Below are 22,840 nucleotides of genomic sequence, written 5' to 3'. Positions count from 1 at the left end.
ACTTATAGAACAAGTAAAAAAGTATCAGTCGGCTTTGCCGACAGAGATATACCCTCAGCCTGTGTATATTGAAACAATTTTTTCCCAAAATACGTATGTATTTAGGGGGTTTTAAAAATTTTGGGTGTTTGAACCGACAAATATGTTGATTAGGAATAAAGATCAAAAGTTTAGCGGAGGAGATACTAAAAGGAATGGATCGACATTGACCGTTATGGAAGTGGATCTCCAGCCACAACATATGCAGCCATAGGGGGTTTTTACACTTTTCGGGCTGTTTGCTAAAGAAGTATGGACTTGCCCCTGAAAAAAATTTTACCATCGTAATTGAGGCAGCGAATGCAAGTTGCTTCAACAAAAATCAAAGTGATTCGATATCAGGTCTTAAAGTGAACTTATCGAAATTTTGTGGGCGAGGTACCGGATGGAGTGGACAAATATAGTCGATATTTGAACCTGATCTATATCTGGTAGATATATTAGGATGTGTAAAGTATAGACCAATTCGGCCACTCCCTTCGAGAGTTACCGCACGAACAATTTTTCCGAACATTTTTGAACTTTTGTGGGGGAGGTACCTGAAGGAGTGAACCGATATGGCATATCTTCAAACTTAAACTATGTTTGGACAAAATATTACTGAGGCCAAAATTTGGACCGAATTATCAGATTCGTTCGAGAGTTATCTTGCGCTCCAACCACCTCACACTGTCATAGGGTTTTTTGCAACATTCATGCTATTTACTCAGTAGTGTGTACTTGCCCCTGATGAAACTGGCACCGTCGTATGGGGGGCAGTGACTACAAGTTGCTTAAACAAAAATCAAAGCGAAAGGAGAGCTGGTCCTAAACGGACCTTATCCGAAGTTTTGTGTGGGAGGTACCCGAAGGAGTGGACCGATTGAGTCCATATTGGAACCTCATCTAAGCCTGGCAGACATTTCACGATTTGTAAGGTATGGACCAAATCTGTTACTCCCTTGTACCGGAATGGGCGTACCGATATAACCCATCTTCGAACTTAAACTAAGTTTGCACAAAATATTACGAAAGCCAAATTTTGGACCGAATCGGTTAATCCGTTCGAGAGTTATCGTGCGCTCTAGCCAGCCAGACAGACGGACGGACGGACATTGCTCAATCGACTCAAAATTGTCTGAAACACATTTCGTCCAAACATACTTGGGGTCTAAAACCATTATTTCGATGAGACACATTTTGCCCGTATGAAGCACATTTTGCCTCGTTAGCATAAATGCTGAGGGTATAAGGATGGGCCATATCGGTCCAGTACTTCGGTTACCTCCCCCACAAAAGTTCAAAACTTTTCGTCAAAATGGTGAGCACGATAAATCTGAGCAGGGCCCTATTCCTCGAAACAACTTATCGCTTTTCATTTTGCATTTATCAAAAAGTAGTTATTTTGAAAAGTGATAACCTTTTTTTGTTCCACAAAATTACTTTTTAATTTCCCTTGCACTTAGCAAATTTGTCTATCACTGTTCTTTTAGCACAGTTGTTGTGCTCTCTTGCTCAATTTTTCCGCCATATTGGTAAGTCTCTCAGTTCTCTTGCAAAGTGTGAATGATATTTGTTCCAGAGAACGTTTTATCATCTTTGCATTATTTTTTACTTGGCAATAATAAATAAGACATGTAAAATTAAGACGAGCGAAAAATGAAATGAAACTGATATTATTAAAAGTAAATAAAATTAAATAAATTAAATTAAACTGAAATAAAATGAAACAAACTAAAATAATATAAAATAAAATAAAATAAAAAAATTAAAATAAAATAATATAAAATAAAATAAAATGAAATAAAATAATATAAAATAAAATAAAACGAAATAAATGAAATTAAATTAAAATAAAGTAAAATAAGATCAAAAATGAATAAAATAAATTAAAATAAAACAAAATAAAATAAAGTGAAATAAAGTAAAATAAAATGAAATGAAATAAAGTAAAATAAAATGAAATAAAGTAAAATAAAATAAAATGAAATAAAATAAAATTAAAAAAAAATAAAATAAAACAAAATAAATTAATATGAAATAAAAATAAAATAAAATAATTTTAATAAAGATTAAATAATAAATAAACGAAATAAATTAAAATAAGATCAAAATAAATCAAATGAAGTAAATTAAAATAAAAAATAAAATGAAATAAAATAAAAAATAAAACAATATAAAATTAAGTGAAATAAAATAATATAAAATAAAAGGAAATACAAATAAAATAAAATACAATAAAATTAAGCGAAATCAAACAAGTAAAAAGCGTTATGTTCGGCATAGAGTAATTAGTTTTCTTTCTCCACAAAGTAGAGAAGTTACTTGTCAAATTATAACTAATTCGTTCTAGAAATGTATCTAAAAACCTTAAAATAGCTGAAATCGGACGGTACTGCTATATGGAGGCTATAAAAAAACGTAGACCTATATCCATAATTTTTTGTGGAGACGTTTCTTGGTGATTGACTGAATTATACTTAATTCGGCCTGGAAATGTAGCTAATAACCACAAATTAGCTGAAATAGGGCGGTATATGGGGGCTATAATAAAAGATGGGCCTATGTCGGTAAGTTTTGGAAGCATATTAAAATTGATTCGTTCTGAAAATGTAGCTAAAAGCCTTAAAATAGCTGAAATCGACGGCACTGCTATATGGGGGCTATAACAAAGCTCAACTTCCAACTTGATTTAAGACACGTGTGAACAGCATTTCATCCCCCTATCTCAACTCGTTCGGAAGATAGCGTGATTACAACAGACGGACGGATGTGGTTAAATCAACTTAGAATTTTACGCTGATCAAAAATATATGTATATACCTTATAGGGTCGCAAATGATTATTTCGATGAGTTACAAATGAAATATTTTGGTGGAGGGTATAGTAATAAATAAAAATAGTCTCTCAAATAGAGTTTAGTCTAAATGTAAAATCGAGAAACATCGATTTGTGAGGTTTTTCGCAGGGTGAAAGTTCGGAATGGGGTTGTTCGTAGGGTGGAATTTCGGATAGTGAGAGTTCCAAGTAGAATGGTTGATTCAGAGGGTAGAAGTTCGGAAAATCTTTACAATTTCTTGTCACAACCGTGTTTTCAGTATTTCCGAACAAAGTCTCGCTTTAACAATGTACATTGGCAAAGAGAACGTTTACCTAGCAAAATTTGATCTGCAAAATCAAAATGCATAGTTTTCTGTGGAATGAAAGAGCAAATTTTTTTGCAAAATCTTAGCAAAATACGCTTTGCCGTTACAACTTTTCACTTAGCAGAAATAACGTTTGTGGAACAGAAATCAAAAAAAGAGCTACATTATTTTGAAAAGTAAGCAAACTCACTTTATAATTAACAACTTATCACTTATCAAAAAATAATGGTTCTGTGGAACACTTAACTTTGAGCATTGTCAAAAATATTGATAAGTGCAAAATGAAAAGTTGATAAGTTGTTTCGTGGAATAGGGCCCTGGTCTATACTTTGCACATCGTAATATTTTTACGAGACTTAGCTCAAGTTCAAATATGGTCTACATAGGTTTACTCTTTCGGGTACCTCCCACACAACATTTCGGAAAAGTGCAGAGTAAACCCGGATTTCTTTGATTTTTTTATTTTAAACAGACCATATTTTACATAATTGCTGAAATTCTGGTCAGTATCAGCTAAACTATTGGGAGTTTTTATGGAAATTTGAAATTTGAGACAATAAATTTAATTTTTCGAGTTCATTATTTCTACAAATAGTTTATTCTTGCTTTTATCTACAAATTTGCTTCAGATATGATATAAAGATTTACATAGGTTTCAGAGATATAGCCCAGAATTGCTTTAAAAAGTCAATATTAACCATGTTTAGATGGGGCCATAAAATCTAAGCTGGATCTTACAAAACAAACCCCAACTAGGGCTTTTGTCGTCTGGTTCTATACTTTCAAAAAATTCTCAGCAGAAATTGTTTGCACAGGATTAGCTTAAGAATGTTGCACAGTGTTATAGAAGACTGAAAGATCATATGTTTGGGGTCTCGTAGGTGTCAGTGAATCAGTCTCTAACATTATGTCTACCCAAGCCTGCTGTTGTGCCTTGAACAGTTCAAATACTCCATTTAATTTAGTGTGTGGGACAATTACCCTGGTTATGTGTAGATAGCACTATCGATATTTGTTTGCATACAGACATATGTACATACATACAAAAAGACTTCAACAGACAGCAATTGCAGCAACACCACAAGAAATTGAGACAAATCTACAAAGGCGTTCCGCAGCATATAAAGTTACAGAAAAATGCGGCGAAAACATTTGGAATACGACGACGACATGCATTCGAACTTAATTCCATAAAATATGCCCAAAAATTCGAATAAATCAAAATTATAAATAACCATTTTTTGTTGGTATTTTTATTTGTTTATTTATGTTGTTGTCATTGTTGTTGTTGGTTATCATTTTGTTGCAATATGGAAGAAACAGAGAGGGAGCCTAGTTTGTTGTTTGTTTGGCGGCATTATTTGTTTGTTAAGGAGTTGATATTTGCTGTTAGCAATAGAAGAAGATGAAGACGTAAGAAGTGACATTATGGTATGGGAGGAGGAGTGTAGCCAAAAAAGGCCACTAAATAAAGTGCAGTATCCAATCAGCAGTGTATCACTATGGGGGTACTGGAGTAGTTGTTATTTGTGTTTTTTTTTTCTTCTTCAAGAAACATATGGAATATTTGAAAATGGTCCTCAAAACACTGAGGGGGTTGTCTCCACACTCTACGTAGTGGCAGCAGTTTAGTTGCCATAAGTTTTCTTGGTGCTGTTGTGGCGGCGGCTACTGCTGTCTATTTAAGTATCTTTTCGAGTAAATACATCTAATAAATTAAAGTAATATGCAATACGAGTGCCATGTCTCTTGTCCTTTTTTCCGGATGATTTTTTTTCGCTGTAGAGTTTTTCAGTTGTTTTTTTTTGCTTCTGCAACGAATGCCATTTCTGGCCACTCATTCACTCACTTCGTTATTTGAACATAAAAAGAATTCTTTTCATATTTCTTTTATGCGTTTGAACAATTTAATGGCGGCACAGGCTCAGCGACATCGTGTGTCCGGTCGATCGTTCGGCCGTCCGACCAACACATCTTAGCCCTCCATTCCAACACAACAGCACAAACATAAAACTTCTTAAGTTTCGTTGATAGTTTTCTGCTGTTATCGACTCTTCTCTTTGTGAATGTTTTCGTTTTGTTTGTTGTATTTGGTGTTTGTTGTTAATGCGCTTGCATTTGATTGCAAGTGGGCAGGTAGGGTGTTAGATTGTAGGTATGCCCACTCCACTCATATCTGTGTCCACTATTTTGCCCTTAAGCACTGTGCAAACCAAATGTTAGAAATATTTTTGTAGCAATTTTAAAATGTTTTTTTTTCATATTTTAAATTGTTGTGGAAATTTAAATAATATTGGATTTATGATTAATGATTCTTGAAAAAATCTCTGTAAAATATTTAAAAGTATAGGAAATAGGCACAATGTCGCTATATAATAGAACAAGGAGTTTTTTTTATAGAATATCACCCGGATTTCTCACAGGCCAATAAGTCTATTTATGGGATACAAATTGATATTATAAAGGAAGTCCAGTAGGTCCTCTTACAGGAGACCAGAGGATTTTCAAAAAGTAGTTCGTCGCATAGAAGATCAACATGTTTTATCGAAGAGGACCAGTAGGTCTCTTCATAGACATCCAGTAGTTCTTCTTGTAGGTAACGACAAGAAAGTCCTTTTTTTGGAAGACCAGCGGATTTTCTCATAGAAGACCAGTAAATCTTCTCGTAGATGACCAGAAGGTCATCTTTAGAAGAAAAGTAGGTCGACTCATAAAAGTCCGGTTGGTTCTGTCATAGAATATCAGTAGGTCTTCTCATAGAAGACCAGTGGATATTCTCGTAGAGGACCAGTAGGACTTATTATAGAAGATCAGTAGGATCTATAAAAAGGGTAGGTGGGTCTTCTCAAAGAAGACCACGTCTTGTAGGTCTTCTAATATAAGAGCACGATGAATTCTTATAAGAGGTAGGTCTTCATATAGAAGAAAGTATACATTTCCGTATAGGACCAGTAAGTTTTTTTTATAGAAGACTGGCAGATATTCTCTAAGAAGATCAAGTCTTTCCATAAGCTCTTCTCATAGAATACCAATAGGTGTTCTCACAGATGACTTGCAGGGCTTTTTTAAGAAGAGTGCTAGATCTTTTAGAAGACCAGCAGATCTTCTTTAAAAGGAGCATTAGAAACCAGTAGGTCGTCTTATAGAAGACCAGTATGCATTTTCATAGAAAACCAGTAGGTCTTCTCATATAATATCCGTAGGTCTTCTCATAGAAGACAGGAGGGCTTGACTTGCAGGGTTTTTTTAAGAAGAGTGCTAGATCTTTTAGAAGACCAGCAGATCTTCTTTAAAAGGAGCATTAGAAACCAGTAGGTCGTCTTATAGAAGACCAGTATGCATTTTCATAGAAAACCAGTAGGTCTTCTCATATAATATCCGTAGGTCTTCTCATAGAAGACAGGAGGGCTTCCCATTGGAAACCAGTAGGTCTTCTCATAGAAGACCAGTAGGCATTTTCATAGAAGTCCAGAAGGTCTTCTCATAGAAGACCAGTAGGCATTTTCATAGAAAACCAGAAGGTCTTCTCATAGAATACCCGTAGGTCTTCTCATAGAAGACAGGAGGTCTTCCCATTGGAAACCAGTAGGTTTTCTTATATAAGATAAGACCAGTAGGTATTCTCATGGAAGACCAGCACGCCTTCTAATAGAAGGCCAGTAGGTCTTTTCATAGAAGACTCATAAGTCTTCTTATTGGAAACCAGAAGGTTGTCTTATAGAAGACCAGTAGGCTTTTTCATAGGAAACCAGTAGGTCTTCTCATAGAATATTCGTAGGTCTTCTCATATAAGACAGGAGGGCTTAGCATTGGAAACAAGTAGGTCTTCTTATAGAAGACCAGTAGATCTTCTCATAGAAGACCAGTGGGCCTTTTCATAGAATTTCAGTAGGTCTTCTCATAGAAAACCAGTAGGAATTTTCATAGAAAACCAGTAGGTCTTCTCATAGAAGACAGGTCTTCCCATTGGAAACCAGTAGGTCTTCTTATTGAAGACCAGTAGGTCTTCTCATAGAATAGCAGTAGGATTTCTCATATAAGACAGGAGGTCTTTTCATAGAAGGCAAGAGGTCTTCTCATAGAAGACCAAGAGGTCTTCTCATAGAAGACCAGGAGGTCTTCTCACAGAAGACCAAGAGGTATTCACACAGAAGACCAAGAGGTCTTCTCATAGAAGACCAGGAGGTCTTCTCACAGAAGACCAAGAGGTATTCTCACAGAAGACCAAGAAGTCTTCATATAGAAGACCAGGAGATCTTCTCATAGAAGATCAGGATGCCTTCTCATACAAAACCTGGATGTCTTCTCATAGGATGCCTTCTTATAGGACACCAGGACGACTGCTCATAGAAGAATCGGGTGTCGTCTTATAAAAGAGGTCGGCTTATAGAAGACCAGCAGGTCTTCCCACGGCAGACCAGTAAGAGTTCCCATAGAAGACTTGTAGGTCTTTATATAGAAGACCTGTAAATCTTCGTATAGAATTCCAAAAGTCGTCAAAAATTGTCAACATAGATCCAGTGTTTGGTATAGCCCCCCTATATTGGGGGATTTTAGTTAACTATATAACGGTCCCTCCCGATTTTCGGTATTTTGAGGATTTAAGCTGCAATTTTTGACTGAACTATCAGCAATTCAACATTTGTATTGTTGTATTTTTTACCTTATTTAGGGGTCACAGGGGTCACAAAATATATCTTCCTAAAATTGTGGACAGGAAAGAAAATAATTATTCCGTTTCCTCCTCTCTCCTTTTCTCTCGATACCTCGTGCCCCAAGTGTTGCTACTGATTGTAGAATTACTCTATATTCCGTATTCTTTTCTTCGGTAGGTACACGATACTAATCTCCGAGACATGAATATTTCTTTCTCCAAAGGTTTACACAAAAGTAATATTAAATAACATAACGTCTGCTACACACGAAAAGGTCGTAAGTCCATTTTTAGAAAATTTTCAGGAGGAAGAAAAAACATTCCATCGCTTCCTGTATTAAATATTTTATTGTGGTGGTACAAACAGTGTTCTTCGTTTACGTTTTCCGCTTCATTACCTGTATTTTGTTTGATCCAATTCAATCGCGTTTGGGAGATAATTGGATATCTTTGGACTTACGACCTTCTCCTCGTATAGTTTTGAATTTTTGTTGCGACTTACGACCTTTTCCTTTAATTTACGGATTTTTATACCCTACACCACTATGTGGGGAGGGTATTATAAGTTAATTTTGGCCAAAAAGTGTGAAACGCATCGAAATAATGGTCGTAGACCCATACTTATATATACCAAATTGAATGTCTCGACGAACTGATTCGATCTGGCTACGTGTCCGCCCGTCTGTCCGTCTGTCGATCTATACTTTGTAAAGCCAATTGATAATTCCCTTCGCCGGGATGAAATCATGATATTGGTATCAATAAAATTTTGCAACACTGTCAGTTCGTTTTGAAAAACATTACTCTCTGGAATAGAGGGTAATAAATGAAGTTAAGCCATTGGGGGAATAATCCAGCTTAAGCAATCAAAATGAAAAATAGTGTAGAATTTTTCTTCTTTTGACACTTTTCACCTAAAGCCAAGTTTTATATTACTTTCATGTACCAATTCGAAAAAAGAAAGAAAAAATTTCATCAAAAAAACTGGTAAATATTTTCATGATACTGATATTTTCATAATATGTGATATAAATAGACATTTCATTTATTTGGTGACCCATAGTGAAATTTGACGAAGAATATTTTTGCCTTAGACGTCATCTATCTAAAATTATGTTTTGAGGGACAACTTTGAATAAACTCAAATGAAGTCCGACTTTAACCCTAAAACGTGTTTTTCATTTTTAGAGATTCCTGGCGATTAGATAAGATTTACGGATCTGGTGTATTCTGAGACCTATAGTAAAATATTATGGCGAACAATTTTGTAGAATATTTGCATTTGATTTGATCACATTTTAATGGAGTTTTTGAAAGATTATCGGAAAAAAGGACCAAAAAGACCCCTTAGGTGAACAGCATGAGGGTTAACATTTTTAACAAGATTATTCCCCATATTCTCCTCTGTAAAGTTGCCAAAGACACTATGTACCTGCAAGGATTTCAAGATATCTTAACTCGAATATTTCGAAAAAAAAAACTAGAAATGGGCGGAACTTTCCCCGCCTACTTTGGTTACTTTTCGATGTAAACATTAAAAATGCCGATACACGTGTCTCATACTTTTAGCTCTACTTTTATAATCAAACAGGTTTTTCATCATTTAAAAAAAAAATGAATTTTGTTGCACAGTGTTATTAAATAGAAATTATCAGATTTTTATGCAAAAGTTCGGTTTTTTGGCTCCGCCAAATATCATTTGATTATCATCCAACGTTGTAGGCTGCTCCTTTGCAATGTACTCCAACCATGGATGACGTTTATCTTGATATCTCAACTACATTAACTGTAGTATTCATTAAAAATACAAGTTTTCCCGTGGACTTACGATATTTTCGTACTCAAACTTCCATATTTTGTGGACTTACGACCTTTTCCGACAGTGGTAAAACATATAGAAAAACGTGACATAATGCAATTTTATATATCATACGACGTGTTTTGACTTACACTATCATTATGTAACAAAAACGCGATTTCCAGAAAAAAGTGGACTTACGAACGATAAACATACATATGTATGTTTATCATGCAGTATTTGAATTGTGTTATTAATCCTATTTAATTATCTTGTATTTTAACACACTTCGAACATGATGGATATGTTCGCATGACAATTGCAAGTCAGTGAGTGCATTGTTGCAGTATCACCTAACTGCATTTGAAGGGTGATGTTCTTGATTTAATGTATCCCCCATAAGCAATACCAATTCAATTGCCATTATAACTCTACTCCCACTCACTTTTTTCCCCATGAAAAGAATAGAGAGGATATTACATTCAGTTTGAAATATTACTGTTACTTTATGCCGCCATTCAAAATGTAGAAGTGGCACATAAAACGTTGATGTAACTACCGTTACTACAACTACCGTTACCGCCTTACTGCCTGCCTGTCAGGCTGCCTGTTGATGTTTAAAACTTTTGCGGGAAATAGAGAAATTTCACACAAGGCGACAATTGTTCGTCATCAATGACAGCCGCAGCAGCAGTAGGAAATGTATATTTCAAAGATACTTTTCTTTGTCACAGAGTTTTTCAATACAATTTTTAGTTCCGTTCAATTTTTATCACTTCTTTGTGGAAGTGACAAAAAGCAAACAATTTTATGTGGAAATGAAATATGAACATTTACATTACTTTAGTTGGGTTTTTACGGTAGCTCATTCGTTCGTTCAAGTGTTAGGGTATGGCATTCACTTGCATTCGAACGACCGACTTTTGATTGATGTGTAGTGGTTGGTGGTGATGATGATGACGATGGTGGCGTATGAGTGATATGATCACGCATTGCATTGTGTAAGGGAAAAATGCTCATACGCACTGATGGCACATTTGATTGCATTACTATTTCTGAAATAATAAATGAACGGTAATGTATTTTACTGTTTGAGGTATAGAATAGAGCGGGTGTAGACAAAAACAAGTAAAAAAGTATCAGTATCAGTCGGCAGAGATATACCCTCAGCCTGTGTGAATTGAAACTTTTATATACGGACAGATCGAATGTTTAGGGTCTTCTCAGATTTTTGTGGCCGTTTCTGGACATTTGAACTTGCCGACAAAAATGTGGATTAGGATTAAAGTTCAAAAGTGTTGTGGAGGAGGTACTTGAAGAAGTCCATAGCAGACTTAGTGCAGTTTTGCCTTTTGAGGAATATTAAAATATCTGCCCCTAAATCTTCTGTCACACTGCTTACCACCTAAAGAGCTGAAATGAGGCTACCTCAGAAAATATTGGACGATTGTTTTCTGATTCTGACCAAAAACTACTCCAAGACATCGGGTGTAACGTTCCATAGCATGTTTAAGTAGTCTGGGCAAACCACAGTTATTTACGACAACAGCACCGGCCTCAAGTCGCTGGCCGGGTGCTGACAAAGACATGTTGTTGAGCCCTAGATCAAAATAGGCCGGTCTGTGGTAAGCAACCGTTGGCGCTTCGCAGTGGAAGAATATTGAAATTAGCCAGAATGTCGCCCTAAGGACTACAACAGCTTGGTACCAGTGGACCTTTATGAGGAGGAGAATATTTTGTTGGTGCATCAGATGCAAGCATTACCTGCTTGGGTGTTACCGCGGTTAGCATCGCTGCCACGATCTACCCTGGTACGTCAGGTGAGAGGTCCAAATCTGTGATCTGTGGAGAGAGGTCCAAAGGTACTCATTCATACCTTTGGACCTCTAGATCAAAGAGCCTATCAGGCAGAATTGGATAGCATTTACATTGATGCAGTTGCGCAGGCAGTACAAAGGTACCATGTGAACGTCGTACTCTGACATCTATGGCAGCAGAAAAACGCCAACTGTTAACGCAGATGTAGCCGCCTCAATTCGTGTTGGACACGAGTTGATATAACGTACCCAACACATGTACTGCATGTTGATTGGGAACGAACAGGGGCGCTGCACTTGTTTAGCTGTCCAACTTACCCCACATACCTACATATATCCTGATTCTTTATGGAGGTATCCGTTCCAGCTTGAGGAATTCTTTAAATCTGGTCACAGAGGAACAATAATGAAAAGATATATGAACGCTCATATCTGCTCTACTACAACAACAAGACATAGGCGGCGATGAACATACTCCCACACCAATGACAAACGATGGTATTGAGACGAAGTGAGGTCATTACTGCAATTAATCGGCTAAATAACAATAAGGCAGCATTAGCTGCTGTGCTACCTGCAGCTCCGTATTATTTATTTTGGAGGAAAACCAAGGACCAATATGGATGTGCTCAGTTTGTCACATCGGCATCCTCCACACTCAAAATTCGGTCAGATGCAAAAGATGCCGGGAATGGGTGCATCTCAATGGTTGCTCTGGACTCATCGACAGGGACTATGTTGCTGCATACTGCGTGAACACAGTCCCATAGGAAGTCGTCGTCGTCATCAGAAACCAGACTTCCATGCCGTTGCTGTTTCAATCCTTTTTGCAATGGTTGATTTTATGACTCAGAAGAATATAATGATCGCGGCGGTGCAGGAAACCAGGCCTAACAATAACTGCAGCTTACAGCGTTGTGATCGTTGCAGCATATTGAGGAAGGATCGCACCAAAAGTGGAAGTGGGCGATTAGCTTTCTTATTCCACTAGTCTGTTCTATACAGACCTATCTCGATTAAGACTGCCTCTAATGACCCCGTACTTTCCGAGGTAGGGTTGCTCAAAGTATAAATTCCGCCGATAAATATCTGTACTTCAGGTTATATACCCCATATTCAGGGATGCTAACGGTTCCGAGGTAAAAATCGCTGCAGACCATAGATATGTAGGCTGTTCTCCAAGATGGGGTGATATCTCCGGAACTGTTTGATCTCTACCTCTGATGCATTCCACCCTCTCTTGGCGGCACTGAGATCGTAGCGTATGCGTATGATTGTACCAATTCGGCATCGGGTACATTAGCTAATGTCATTTGTCAAGTCTCAACTACTATTTGATCGATCTTATCACCTTCTTCCACGCGAGGAAGATGTCATTAAATCTACGGTCTCATTGGTCACCAAATGGTCGATGTTAGCAGAATTCCGGCCCCTAGCTATCCCTAGATTTTAGGGGTCATGTTCACGTAGTTCGAGCATGCCACAGCTATCTGCGACAAGCTGAGATGTAGGGACAGGGTCTTCAAGTCCCTAGTCGTCAGCACTTGGGGAACGGATATAGAAGCCGCGTTGACCAAATACCGCAATAGATACCCTGTTGCGCTACTCCTCATGTCTTCGGTGCATCATCTACATAAGGAGACAAAGATTGTTCCAGTGCAGAAACGCAATGACATGCTCTCGTTGCAGTACCTGCTCTGGAGTCAGCATGAGGGCCATCTTCATCACCATATGGTGGAGTTCCAACGTTACAAGAGAGAACTACTAGATCAACAAGACTATCTAGCAGGTTTGAATATCATTCACACAGATGCAGTCGCAGATACAGGCGACTGGACCAGAGAAAGAGGCTCCTACATGCGGCCGAACGAGTAAAGGAGTCTCCTACATGCCACTGAACGAGTGAAGGAGTCTCTTACAGGTGACTGAAGATGTCTATGGGAACTGAGTAAAGAAGCCTTCAATAGGCGACCTACACCTTCGGAGGAGTTTTTTATAGGCGACTGAATCAGCGAAGAAGTTCTCTATAGCCGACTGAACCATCGCAGAAGTCTTCTACTGGCGACCTAAGGAGTAAAGGGTGTTGTGGAGGCTACTGAAAGGATAAGGAGCCTTATATGGGCAACTGAACAAATGAAGGTGTTTTCTATAGGCGTCTTAAGGAGTACAGAGTATTGTATAGGCTACTGAAAGGGAGTCTTCTATGGGCAACTGAACGAATAAAGGAGTCTCTCATAGGTGACTGAATGTGTGAAGAGATCTTCTATGGGAGATTGAACGAGTAAATAAGTCTCCTAATGGCGACTGCTATGTTGGAAAAGGAATTGCGCCAATTCTTCTGCAGATCATGGATCACTTTGAGAGCAGACAGAGGAAAGCCTTTTATTGCTTCGTAGATAAGTATCGGTTACTAAAGTATAGGTTACTGAAAGGGTGAGGAGTCTTCTCTAGGCGACTGAACGAGTGAAGGAGACTTCTATTGGCGAATGAATGACAGAAGGTGCTTTCTATGGACGATTGGACGAGAAAAGGAGTCTCCTATAGGCGACTGAAATAGTCTCCTGTAGGCTACTGAATATGTAAAGGTATATTCTACGAGAGACTGAACAAACGAAGTACATAGTGTTCTATAGGCGACTGAACTAGTGAACTAGTCTCCTATGGGAGATTGAACAAATTAAGAAGTCTAGTATAACCGACTGATTGAGTGAAGGAGTCTCCTTTAGGCGACTGAATGTGTGAAGAGGTCTTCCATGGGAGGCTGAACAAATGAGGGAGTCTTCTATAGGCGACTGGCAAATGCAGCAGTCTTTTATGGGTGACTAAAGAGCTTTCAATAGGCGATTGAAGGAGTCTTCTGTAGACGATCGAATGAAAGAAGGAGTCTTCTATAGGCGATCGAATGAGAGAAGGGATCTTCTATAGGCGAATGTATAAGAGAAGGTGTTTCCTATTGGCAAATGGACGAGAAAAGGAGACTCCTATAGGCGAGTGAAGTAGTCTCCTGTAGGCTACTGAATGTGTGAAGAGGTCTTCTATGGGAGACCGAACAAATGAAATAGTGCTCTATAGGCGACTGAACTGGTGGAGGAGCCATCAATAGGCGACTGAAGGGTAATGTATCTTCTGTAGGTGACTGAACGAGTGTAGGTGTATCTAAGGCTATTGAAAGGGAAAGGAGTTTTCTATAGTAGAATGAATGAGAGAAAGAGTCTTTTATGGGCGAATAAAGGAGTCTCCTATAGGGGACTGAACGGGTGAAGGAGTTTTGTTTTGGCGACTGAATGCGTAAAGAGGTCTCCTATTGGAGACTGAATAAATTAAGAAGCCTTCTATAGCTGACTGATTGAGTGAAGGAGTCTCCTTTAGGCGACGGAATATGTGAAGTCATCTTCTATGGGAGACTGAACAAATGAGGGAGTCTTCTATTGGCGACTGGCAAGTTCAGCAGTCTTATATGGGTGACTAAATTTGTGAAAGAGCTTTCAATATGCGATTGAAGGAGTCTTCTATAGGCGATCGAATGAGAGAATTGGTCTTCTATAGGCGAATGAATGAGTGAAGGTGTTTTCTATTGGCGATTGGACGAGAAAAGGAGACTCCTATAGGCGAGTGAAGTAGTCTCCTGCAGGCTACTGAATGTGTGAAGAGATCTTCTATGAGAGACAGAACAAACGAAACAGTTTTCTATAGGCGACTGAACTAGTGATAGAGCCATCAATAGGCGATTGAATGGCAAGGTATCTTCTATAGGCGACTGAACAGGTGCAGGAGTATCTATAGGCTATCGTAAGGGAAACGATTTTTCTATAGGCGAATGAATGAGATAATGAGTCTTTTATGGGCGAGTAAAGGAGTCTCCTATAGGGGACTAAACGCGTGAAGGAGTTTTGTTTTGGCGACTGAATGCGTAAAGATGAAATGAGGGAGTCTTCTATAGGCGACTGCCAAGTGCAGCAGTCTTATATGGGTGACTAAACTAGTGAAAGAGCTCTCAATAGGCGACTGAAGAAGTCTTCTAGAGGCGATCGAATGAGAGAAGGAGTCTTCTATAGGCGAATGAATGAGAGGTGTTTCCTTTTGGCAATTGGATGAGAAAAGGAGTCTCCTATAGGAGAGTGAAGTAGTCTCCTGTAGGCTACTGAATGTGTGAAGAGATCTTTTATGGGAGACTGAACAAACGAAATAGTATTCTATAGGCGACTGAACTAGTGAAGAAGCCAACAATAGGCGATCGAAGGGTAAAGTACCTTCTATAGGCGAGTGAACGAGTGCAGGAGAATTTATAGGCTATTGTAAGGGAAAGGACTTTTCTATAGGCGAATGAATGAGAGAAAGAGTATTTTATGGGCGAGTAAAGGAGTCTCCTATAGGGTACTGAACGGGTGAAGGAAGGAGTTTTCTTTTGGCGACTGAATGCGTAAAGAGGTCTTCCATGGGAGTCTGAACAAATTAAGAAGTGTTCCATAAGCGACTGATTGAGTGAAGGAGACTTCTATGGGCGAATGAATGAGATAAGATATATTTTATGGCGACGGAATGAGAAAAGGAGTCTCCTATAGTCTCCTTGTTTTACAAGCATATACAAGCAGGTTTAAATAGCATTCACACAAATATAGTCGTAAACAATTATCGTGTGAATGTTGTCCTCGGAAAATATTCCCTGCTATAGCTATCGCTGCCAAGGAGTGTCAGCTGCCACGACAAACAAGAGTAGTTTTGGCTCAACTACGCTCGGTATGGTGTAGCCGTCTAATTTTCTGTACGGCAAGGCTCAATGACACCGTGTAAAACACGCACGACACACTGCCACTTTTCAAATGCCCTGTCAAACCTCTCAACTAACTCCAGTACCTTTGTGGTTACAATTTTTCGAAGCAGTCACATTCCTTGAACTTAATAGAGGATTATCTATTCTTTAAGTAGTCCGTTTTATACCAAACTTAAACACCTCCATTTAATGTATACAACACCTTTATCCAGACAGAAAGATAGTTAATAAAAAGACTTGTCAATTTCCATCAACTTCCAAAGTGCTTGAAACAAAACATCCTTATTTAAATTGATAGAAATCTACGAACATTATCAACTGCTATCAACAACGCAGTGGCACAATACTTAAGAAGAAAGTCTAAGCTGAGAACAGTGATTACATTTCTCGGAACCCACACAACACAATTGCCGACAACCTTTTAGCTAACCAATCCATTCATTCATCTTTCCATTCCTCCCATACCATCGACTGGCCAGCCATTCAGCGATACACCTTGACATTTGTATTTGAAAGTAAATTGAAATTAAGTGGTTTTCAAGGCATCATTTGTACAATAAAGTAAAGAAAACGGCAACAGAAACAACAAAAACAAAGGAGCTCAATAATATCAGCAACAGAAAAGAGAACAATAACAACAACAATAGCAACAGCACTGATGTTGTATTGAACAAAAGAAGAAGAAATATTTATTCCTCAATGCCAGTAAATGTTGTTGGGCAGAGGACGGATGACAGACGGTTGGTAAATACTTGACTTGATTATGTTCAGAACGGTGGCTCAGAGGTTAATGGAAAAGGGAAACTATGTTTTTATGGAGGCTATCCATTATGATATTTGGAGCAGTCACAGGCTAACACTGAGAGTGTTACTACCGAAAAAATCATAACATATCGTGATCTATTAGAAAAACATTTAATCGTTCCTAAGAGCCACTGTTTCTTTTTCCACGGAACCTAAAACAAAACAGACATCCTTCAACCAATGAACACCGTCCAAACAAACCTACCTTTAACCAAGAAATATAAAACAAAAACCACAACAACAACAAATATTTAAGTGAAATTGGCATCACGATTGAAATTGTAATCGCTATAAAAGAAGGCCGTAAGGCAGTTGAAAAGCGGGGAAGGGGGTTATGTATCTGGGGGCTTTTGAAAATCTGATTGTGCTCACTTACCATTTAATGTTGAGGTTAGTGTATCCGATGTTGAGTTTGTTGAATTGGTTAGAGTTGTGTTGGCGGCAACAGCTGAGACCGAATCACTTGTTGTATTGGCGTGTCGTGTTAGAAAGTCCTGACGTCGCTGCTCAATTATGGAATTAATTGAATGCTGTTGCAGTAGTTCAGTGCCAACTGTGGCCGCAGCAGCTGCGGCAGCTGACAGTTGCGTTGTTGCTGTTGTGTCTGTTGACAGGCCAGCAATTGTGTTGTTAGGAGATCTCATGGTGCCCGCTGATGTAGTTGTTGTATTCAATGAAGCTTGATGGCAGTTGGAATCATTTGAATTGAACTGAAAAAGACGAAAAATAAAAATAAAAACTTTTCTTTAAAGAGATTCACAGTTATTCAAATAATTAAGACAATTAAGCAGTGATAATTGTTTGAAAAACACTCACACACACACATACACACTCAGACCCCTTGGAAAAGGAAGAAACATAAATGTCAAGTGAATTATAATTGCTATGCGGATTGTTGTTATTGTTTATATGGTGAATGTCAAAGGAAGAAAGAAATAATGTCTTCTTTTAGAAATTGTGTTAATATTTACACCATGGGAATTCTGTGTGAAAGCACACACATTTTCAGGCTCTCAGCAGGTAAACATTAGCAAAAACAAAGAAGAACAATTGTCAACTGTGGAGAAGAGTTTTGAAGTATCTTGTTAAGCAAAACGTTAAGGAGTTGCAACAATTTGAGGCAAATTTACCAGATAGTCATTCTTCTTAGTATTCGTATATTCACACTAAACACACAAATATTTCAAGATGATGACTCTTGATTATTTCTTCACACACGTCAAGGAGAGACAGTGGTTTGCAAAGCATTCGATAAGAAATAAAAAGAGAGTTTTTGTAGACAAGTTGCAGAAAGCCTTTACAGAAGGGAGTGAAGCCGAAGGGAGACAAGCCGAAGGAAGTCTCTATGGAAGAGGTGAAGGGAGTCTTTATAAACAAACTGATGGTAGTTTTTATAGATGAGCTGAAGGGAATCTGTATGTTGTTGTTGTTGTAACAGTGTTTTTATACCCACAGCATTTATGCTAACGAGGGTATATACACTTCCATGTGCCTGATCAAAATATAGTTTTAGTATGTTTGGACGAAATAGTTTATAACGGTCCACTCCTTCCGGTACCTCCCCCACAAAAGTTCGAAAATGTTCGGAAAATTTGTGCGCACGATAACTCTTGAAGGGAGTAACCGATTTGGTCCATACTTTGCACATCGTGAAATTTCTATTAGACCTAGATAGGGTTCCAATATGGATTCAATCGGTCCACTCCTTAGGGAACATCCCACACAAATTTTTGGTAAAGATCAGTTTAGAGCATGCTCTCAAATCACTTTGATTTTTGTTTTAACAACTTGTATTCACTTTCCCCTGTACGACGGTACATGTTTCATCAGGAGCAAGTCCATACTTCCTGAGAAAATAGCCTGAAAGATGCAAAAAACTCCTATGACATCGGTGTTGTTGTAGCAGCATTTAAACCTACGTAGAAGCATAGGTTTAATGCTGGGTTGGCAGCCGCTGGCCGAAACAAAAATGGTTCCGGGTCAATCCGGTACGAAAGAACCCGCTGCCGTGGGATGACACAGTGTGTAGTGGTTGGTGCGCATGATAACTCTCGAACGGATCTGGCGAATGGGTGCAAAATTTGGCCTTCGTAATATTTTGTCCAAACTTAGTTTAAGTTCGAAGATAAGCCATATCGGTCCACTCCTTCAGGTACCTCCCCCACAAAAGTTCAAAAATGTTCGGAAAAATTGTGGGCACGATAACTCTTGAAGGGAGTGACCGATTGAGTCCATACTTTATACATCCTAATATATCTACCACATATAGATCAGGTTCGAATATGGACTATATTTGTCCTCTTCTATTGGTACCTCCTACATATATTTTCGGATAAGTTCATTTTAAGACCTGCTCTCGAATCACTTTGATTTTTGTTGAAGCAACTTGCATTCGCTGCATCAATTACGACGGTAAAAGTTTTTCCAGGGGCAGGTTCATACACCTTGAGAAAAACAGCCCGAAAGCTGTAAAAAACCCTATGTGGACCATATGTAATGGCTGGAGAGCACGATAACTCTCGAACTGATCAGCCGATGTGGCCTTAGTCATATTTTGCCCAAGTTCAGTTCGAAGATGTGCAATACCGGTCCACAACTTCCGGTGCTTCCCCCAATATTTATAGATATCTCTTGAACGGAGCAACCAATTTGGTCCAAACTTTCGATCTTCTAATATTTGATCCAAACTTAGTTTAACTTCTAAAATGGCCCATATCGGTCCTCTCCTTAGGGCGCCTCCCCCACAGACCCTAAGTTCCAAGAGCCTTTGGAAATGTATACCGATGCTGTTCATTGTGGTCCTGTTTACAGCGATATTATGCTTTCCGTGGACAAGTCTATCGAAAAAATATGACTCCCAACATAAGATCCACTTTCATAATGGACAATGTCGGTCTATCCCTTTAAGTACCTTCTTCGTACCACTTCTAAACCTAAATCCTAATCCACATTTTTCGACAATTTTAAATGTCCAAAAAGGGCCACAAAATTCTGAAAAGACCCTAAATATGTACATTCGATCTGTCCGTAGATGAAAGTTTCAATTCACATAGGCTGAAGGTATATCTCTGTCGGCAAAGCCGACTGATAATTTGTTACTTGTTTTATTATATGTTTGTATATTGGTTCCTCTGCTTAATCTGGCTCTGGGTCAATCTCCAGTAGTTCCAGGAATGTGGCTGCTTCGATGGGATGTAACCACAGATAGTTGCCTAATGCATCTGCCACTGCGTCCGTATGAATACTATTGTTGATCTAGGAGGGTTCTCTCTTGTAACGCTGGACCTTTTCTTTTAGATCATGAAGATTATCCTTGACCGAATGAGCGGGGCCTATCCACCATGTGGTGATTGGGATGGCTCATGCGAATGTGTTGCTGTACTGGAAGAAGGTACGCCTGCTCATGTAGATGGTTCACTGGAGTCATGAGGAGGCACCATGTTGCTGTTCCCAGGACGACATTCTGACATGTTTGAATATTTTTCCATCGCGTTTTACTTAGATGTGCGGACCAAACTGCCGCCGCATAGCTTACCACAGACCGACTTGTCGCGTTATATGTGGTCAACAAGGTTTCTTTATCTGCACCATTGCCGTCTAGGGACTTGTTCCTACATTTCAGCTTGTCGCAAATAGCTGCGCCTGCGCGGACGACAAAGACCATGCTGTCGAGTGTGACTCCTAGAATTTTGGGGTAGTTTGTCGTCGGAATTCTGCTACCATCGACTATGACATTCAACTCTGCCAGTCCATGTGGTGAACAGAGTGGGCGTAGATTTTGTGGCGATAAATTTCATTTTTTTGCGTAGAAAAGGTTGTAAGATCGGTCAAATATCAGCCTTTCGCAAATGTCATTCGGGAAGTTACCTGACGCTAAGATCGTACAATCGTCCGCATACGTGTTACGATATCAATGCCCTCGGGAGGGGGCGGAGTAAGGAGATGTAGAGGTTAAACAGTTCCAAAGATATCACCCCACTTTGGGGAACTATCTGTTTCACTTTACGTGGCTTGGACTTTTTTCTTGTGAATTCACGTACGACTGGCGTCCACACACATCATTAATTGATTATCCAACGTTTCAAGCTTGGACGAAGGGTTGCCTACTCAATGTCCTCAAACAGCGTGGAGAGCTTGACAGTATCAAAGGCTTTTGATAAGTCAAGCGCCACCATCACTGTTCTATCACACGGTCGCTCCTGGTTGAGCCCTCGACAAATATGCGTGGAGATGGCGAGCAGCGCTTTTGTCGTGCTGTGCTGTTTACGGAATCCATACTGATGAGTGGCAACTGGATATCTATTTCTGACGCTGGGGAGTACTAAGGCCTCAAGGATCTTTGCTACGGGGGACAAAAACAAAATCCGCCTGTACGATTCACCTTTATTGGTATTCTTGTTTGGCTTCTGTAGCGGGACCACCCTGCCAATTTGCCAGACTTCGAGAAAGATGAGAGTGGCTAGCGACAGGTCGAGGACTTTAGTGAGATACTTCACTCCCGGCACATCCAGCTGTTTCAGCATTACCATGGAGATTCCGTCAGGGCCCAACGCTTTGGATGATTTATCGTTCCTGATGACAGTTGCAACATCATCCATTGTAAATTGCGGTGGTTCATCCTCGGCAGGAAGAAATCTGATACGACGTAATACTCTTCGTCCTGTCACTCTCGTGGTGCTCGACAAACTGTCGATTGGATTCACTTGCGCACCTCCTCGAATCAGTCAGCATAACGTCGCCAAACGTGGCTGAGGTTCGCTCTTCCTTCTTTCCAGGGTTCGAGAGTGACTTACCCGTTGTCCACAATTCATGTATTCCGGCTCCAATGTTGCAACTCTTCAGATGATTTATCCACTTGTTCCGTTTATGCTCACCGACCAGTGTCAGCTCATTGACTTTGGGGACACTGAGGTTGGTACGACGAAGCTCATCACGCTCATTGTCGAACGGATGATGTCTCGGAGGGTCCTTTCTGCTACCCGAACATCAGAAAGATTGTAAAGATCTCTGAAGCGGTGATTAGTGAACTTTCTGAAACTCAACTAATTAGTCTTCCCATGATTGACGAAAATGCGGCATTCAAAGGAAATTATGGGAAGATTGTCTAATCCAAGATAAAGGATGGGTGACGTCATTTTTCAGACCAGGTGACACGATGTTTATGTCTGGCGAACTGTGACATTCTTCACTAATTCTGACAGGGAAGTCCTAATTGACCGTGCAAAGCGTAAAGCTATCAATCTGGTCAGCCACAACTATATCCCTCTGGTCGTTTCCGAGGACCGATTGACACCACTTATAATGAACAATAAAGTCCCCCAAGACAAGACGGCTATGACTTTCCAAAAGAGGGCTAATGTTTGGCTTATAACCTGTAGTACAGCTATTTTTCGACAAGATGTATACGTTCAACAACTCTACCTCTGCAGTTCCACACCTGACTGCTACGGGTCATTAGAGCCAGGCTCAAGCCAGATAAGTCTATATTGAACAGGCTTGGGAAACTAATCCCTCACCCCCACTTCTGGTGCGATCCTTCTTCGCCATAAGCTGCATGAAATCCACTCTTTCTTCGATCTTACCTCGGAGTCTATTGTAATTAAATTGCGAAGGGGGTTGAAACAACAACGTCTGTTTTTAAATACTGCGTGTGTAGCTGCTGTTTATAGAAGAGCTGAAGGGAGTCTTTATAGGCGAGCTGAAGGGAGTGTTTATAGACGAGATGAAGGGAGTCTTTATAGGCAAGCTAGAGGAACTTTTATAGCCAAGCGAATGGAAGGGAGTCTTTATAGACGAGTGGAAGGGAGTCTTTATAGACGAGTGGAAGGGAGT

The 22,840-nt window shown here is 39.2% G+C and overlaps 1 protein-coding gene across 3 annotated transcripts in view; it reads right to left on the bottom strand.

The window, feature by feature from the left end:
• The window catches only part of orb (polyadenylation element binding protein orb), a 280,777-nt gene that overhangs the window by 66,836 nt on the left and 191,101 nt on the right, over window positions 1-22,840 (bottom strand). For all 3 annotated transcript variants that reach the window (XM_073959423.1, XM_073959425.1, XM_073959422.1), the window contains one exon: window positions 17,385-17,718. In XM_073959423.1, coding sequence (XP_073815524.1) covers window positions 17,385-17,718 — 334 coding nt within the window. The remainder of the gene's footprint in view (window positions 1-17,384; window positions 17,719-22,840) is intronic.

This window comes from Musca autumnalis, unplaced genomic scaffold (genome assembly GCF_047663935.1).
Source record: "Musca autumnalis isolate F117 unplaced genomic scaffold, ASM4766393v1 scaffold_1, whole genome shotgun sequence".
Taxonomy (NCBI): domain Eukaryota; kingdom Metazoa; phylum Arthropoda; class Insecta; order Diptera; family Muscidae; genus Musca; species Musca autumnalis.
Note: the sequence above shows the minus strand (reverse complement) of the source record. Positions and strands in the feature narration are given on the sequence as shown.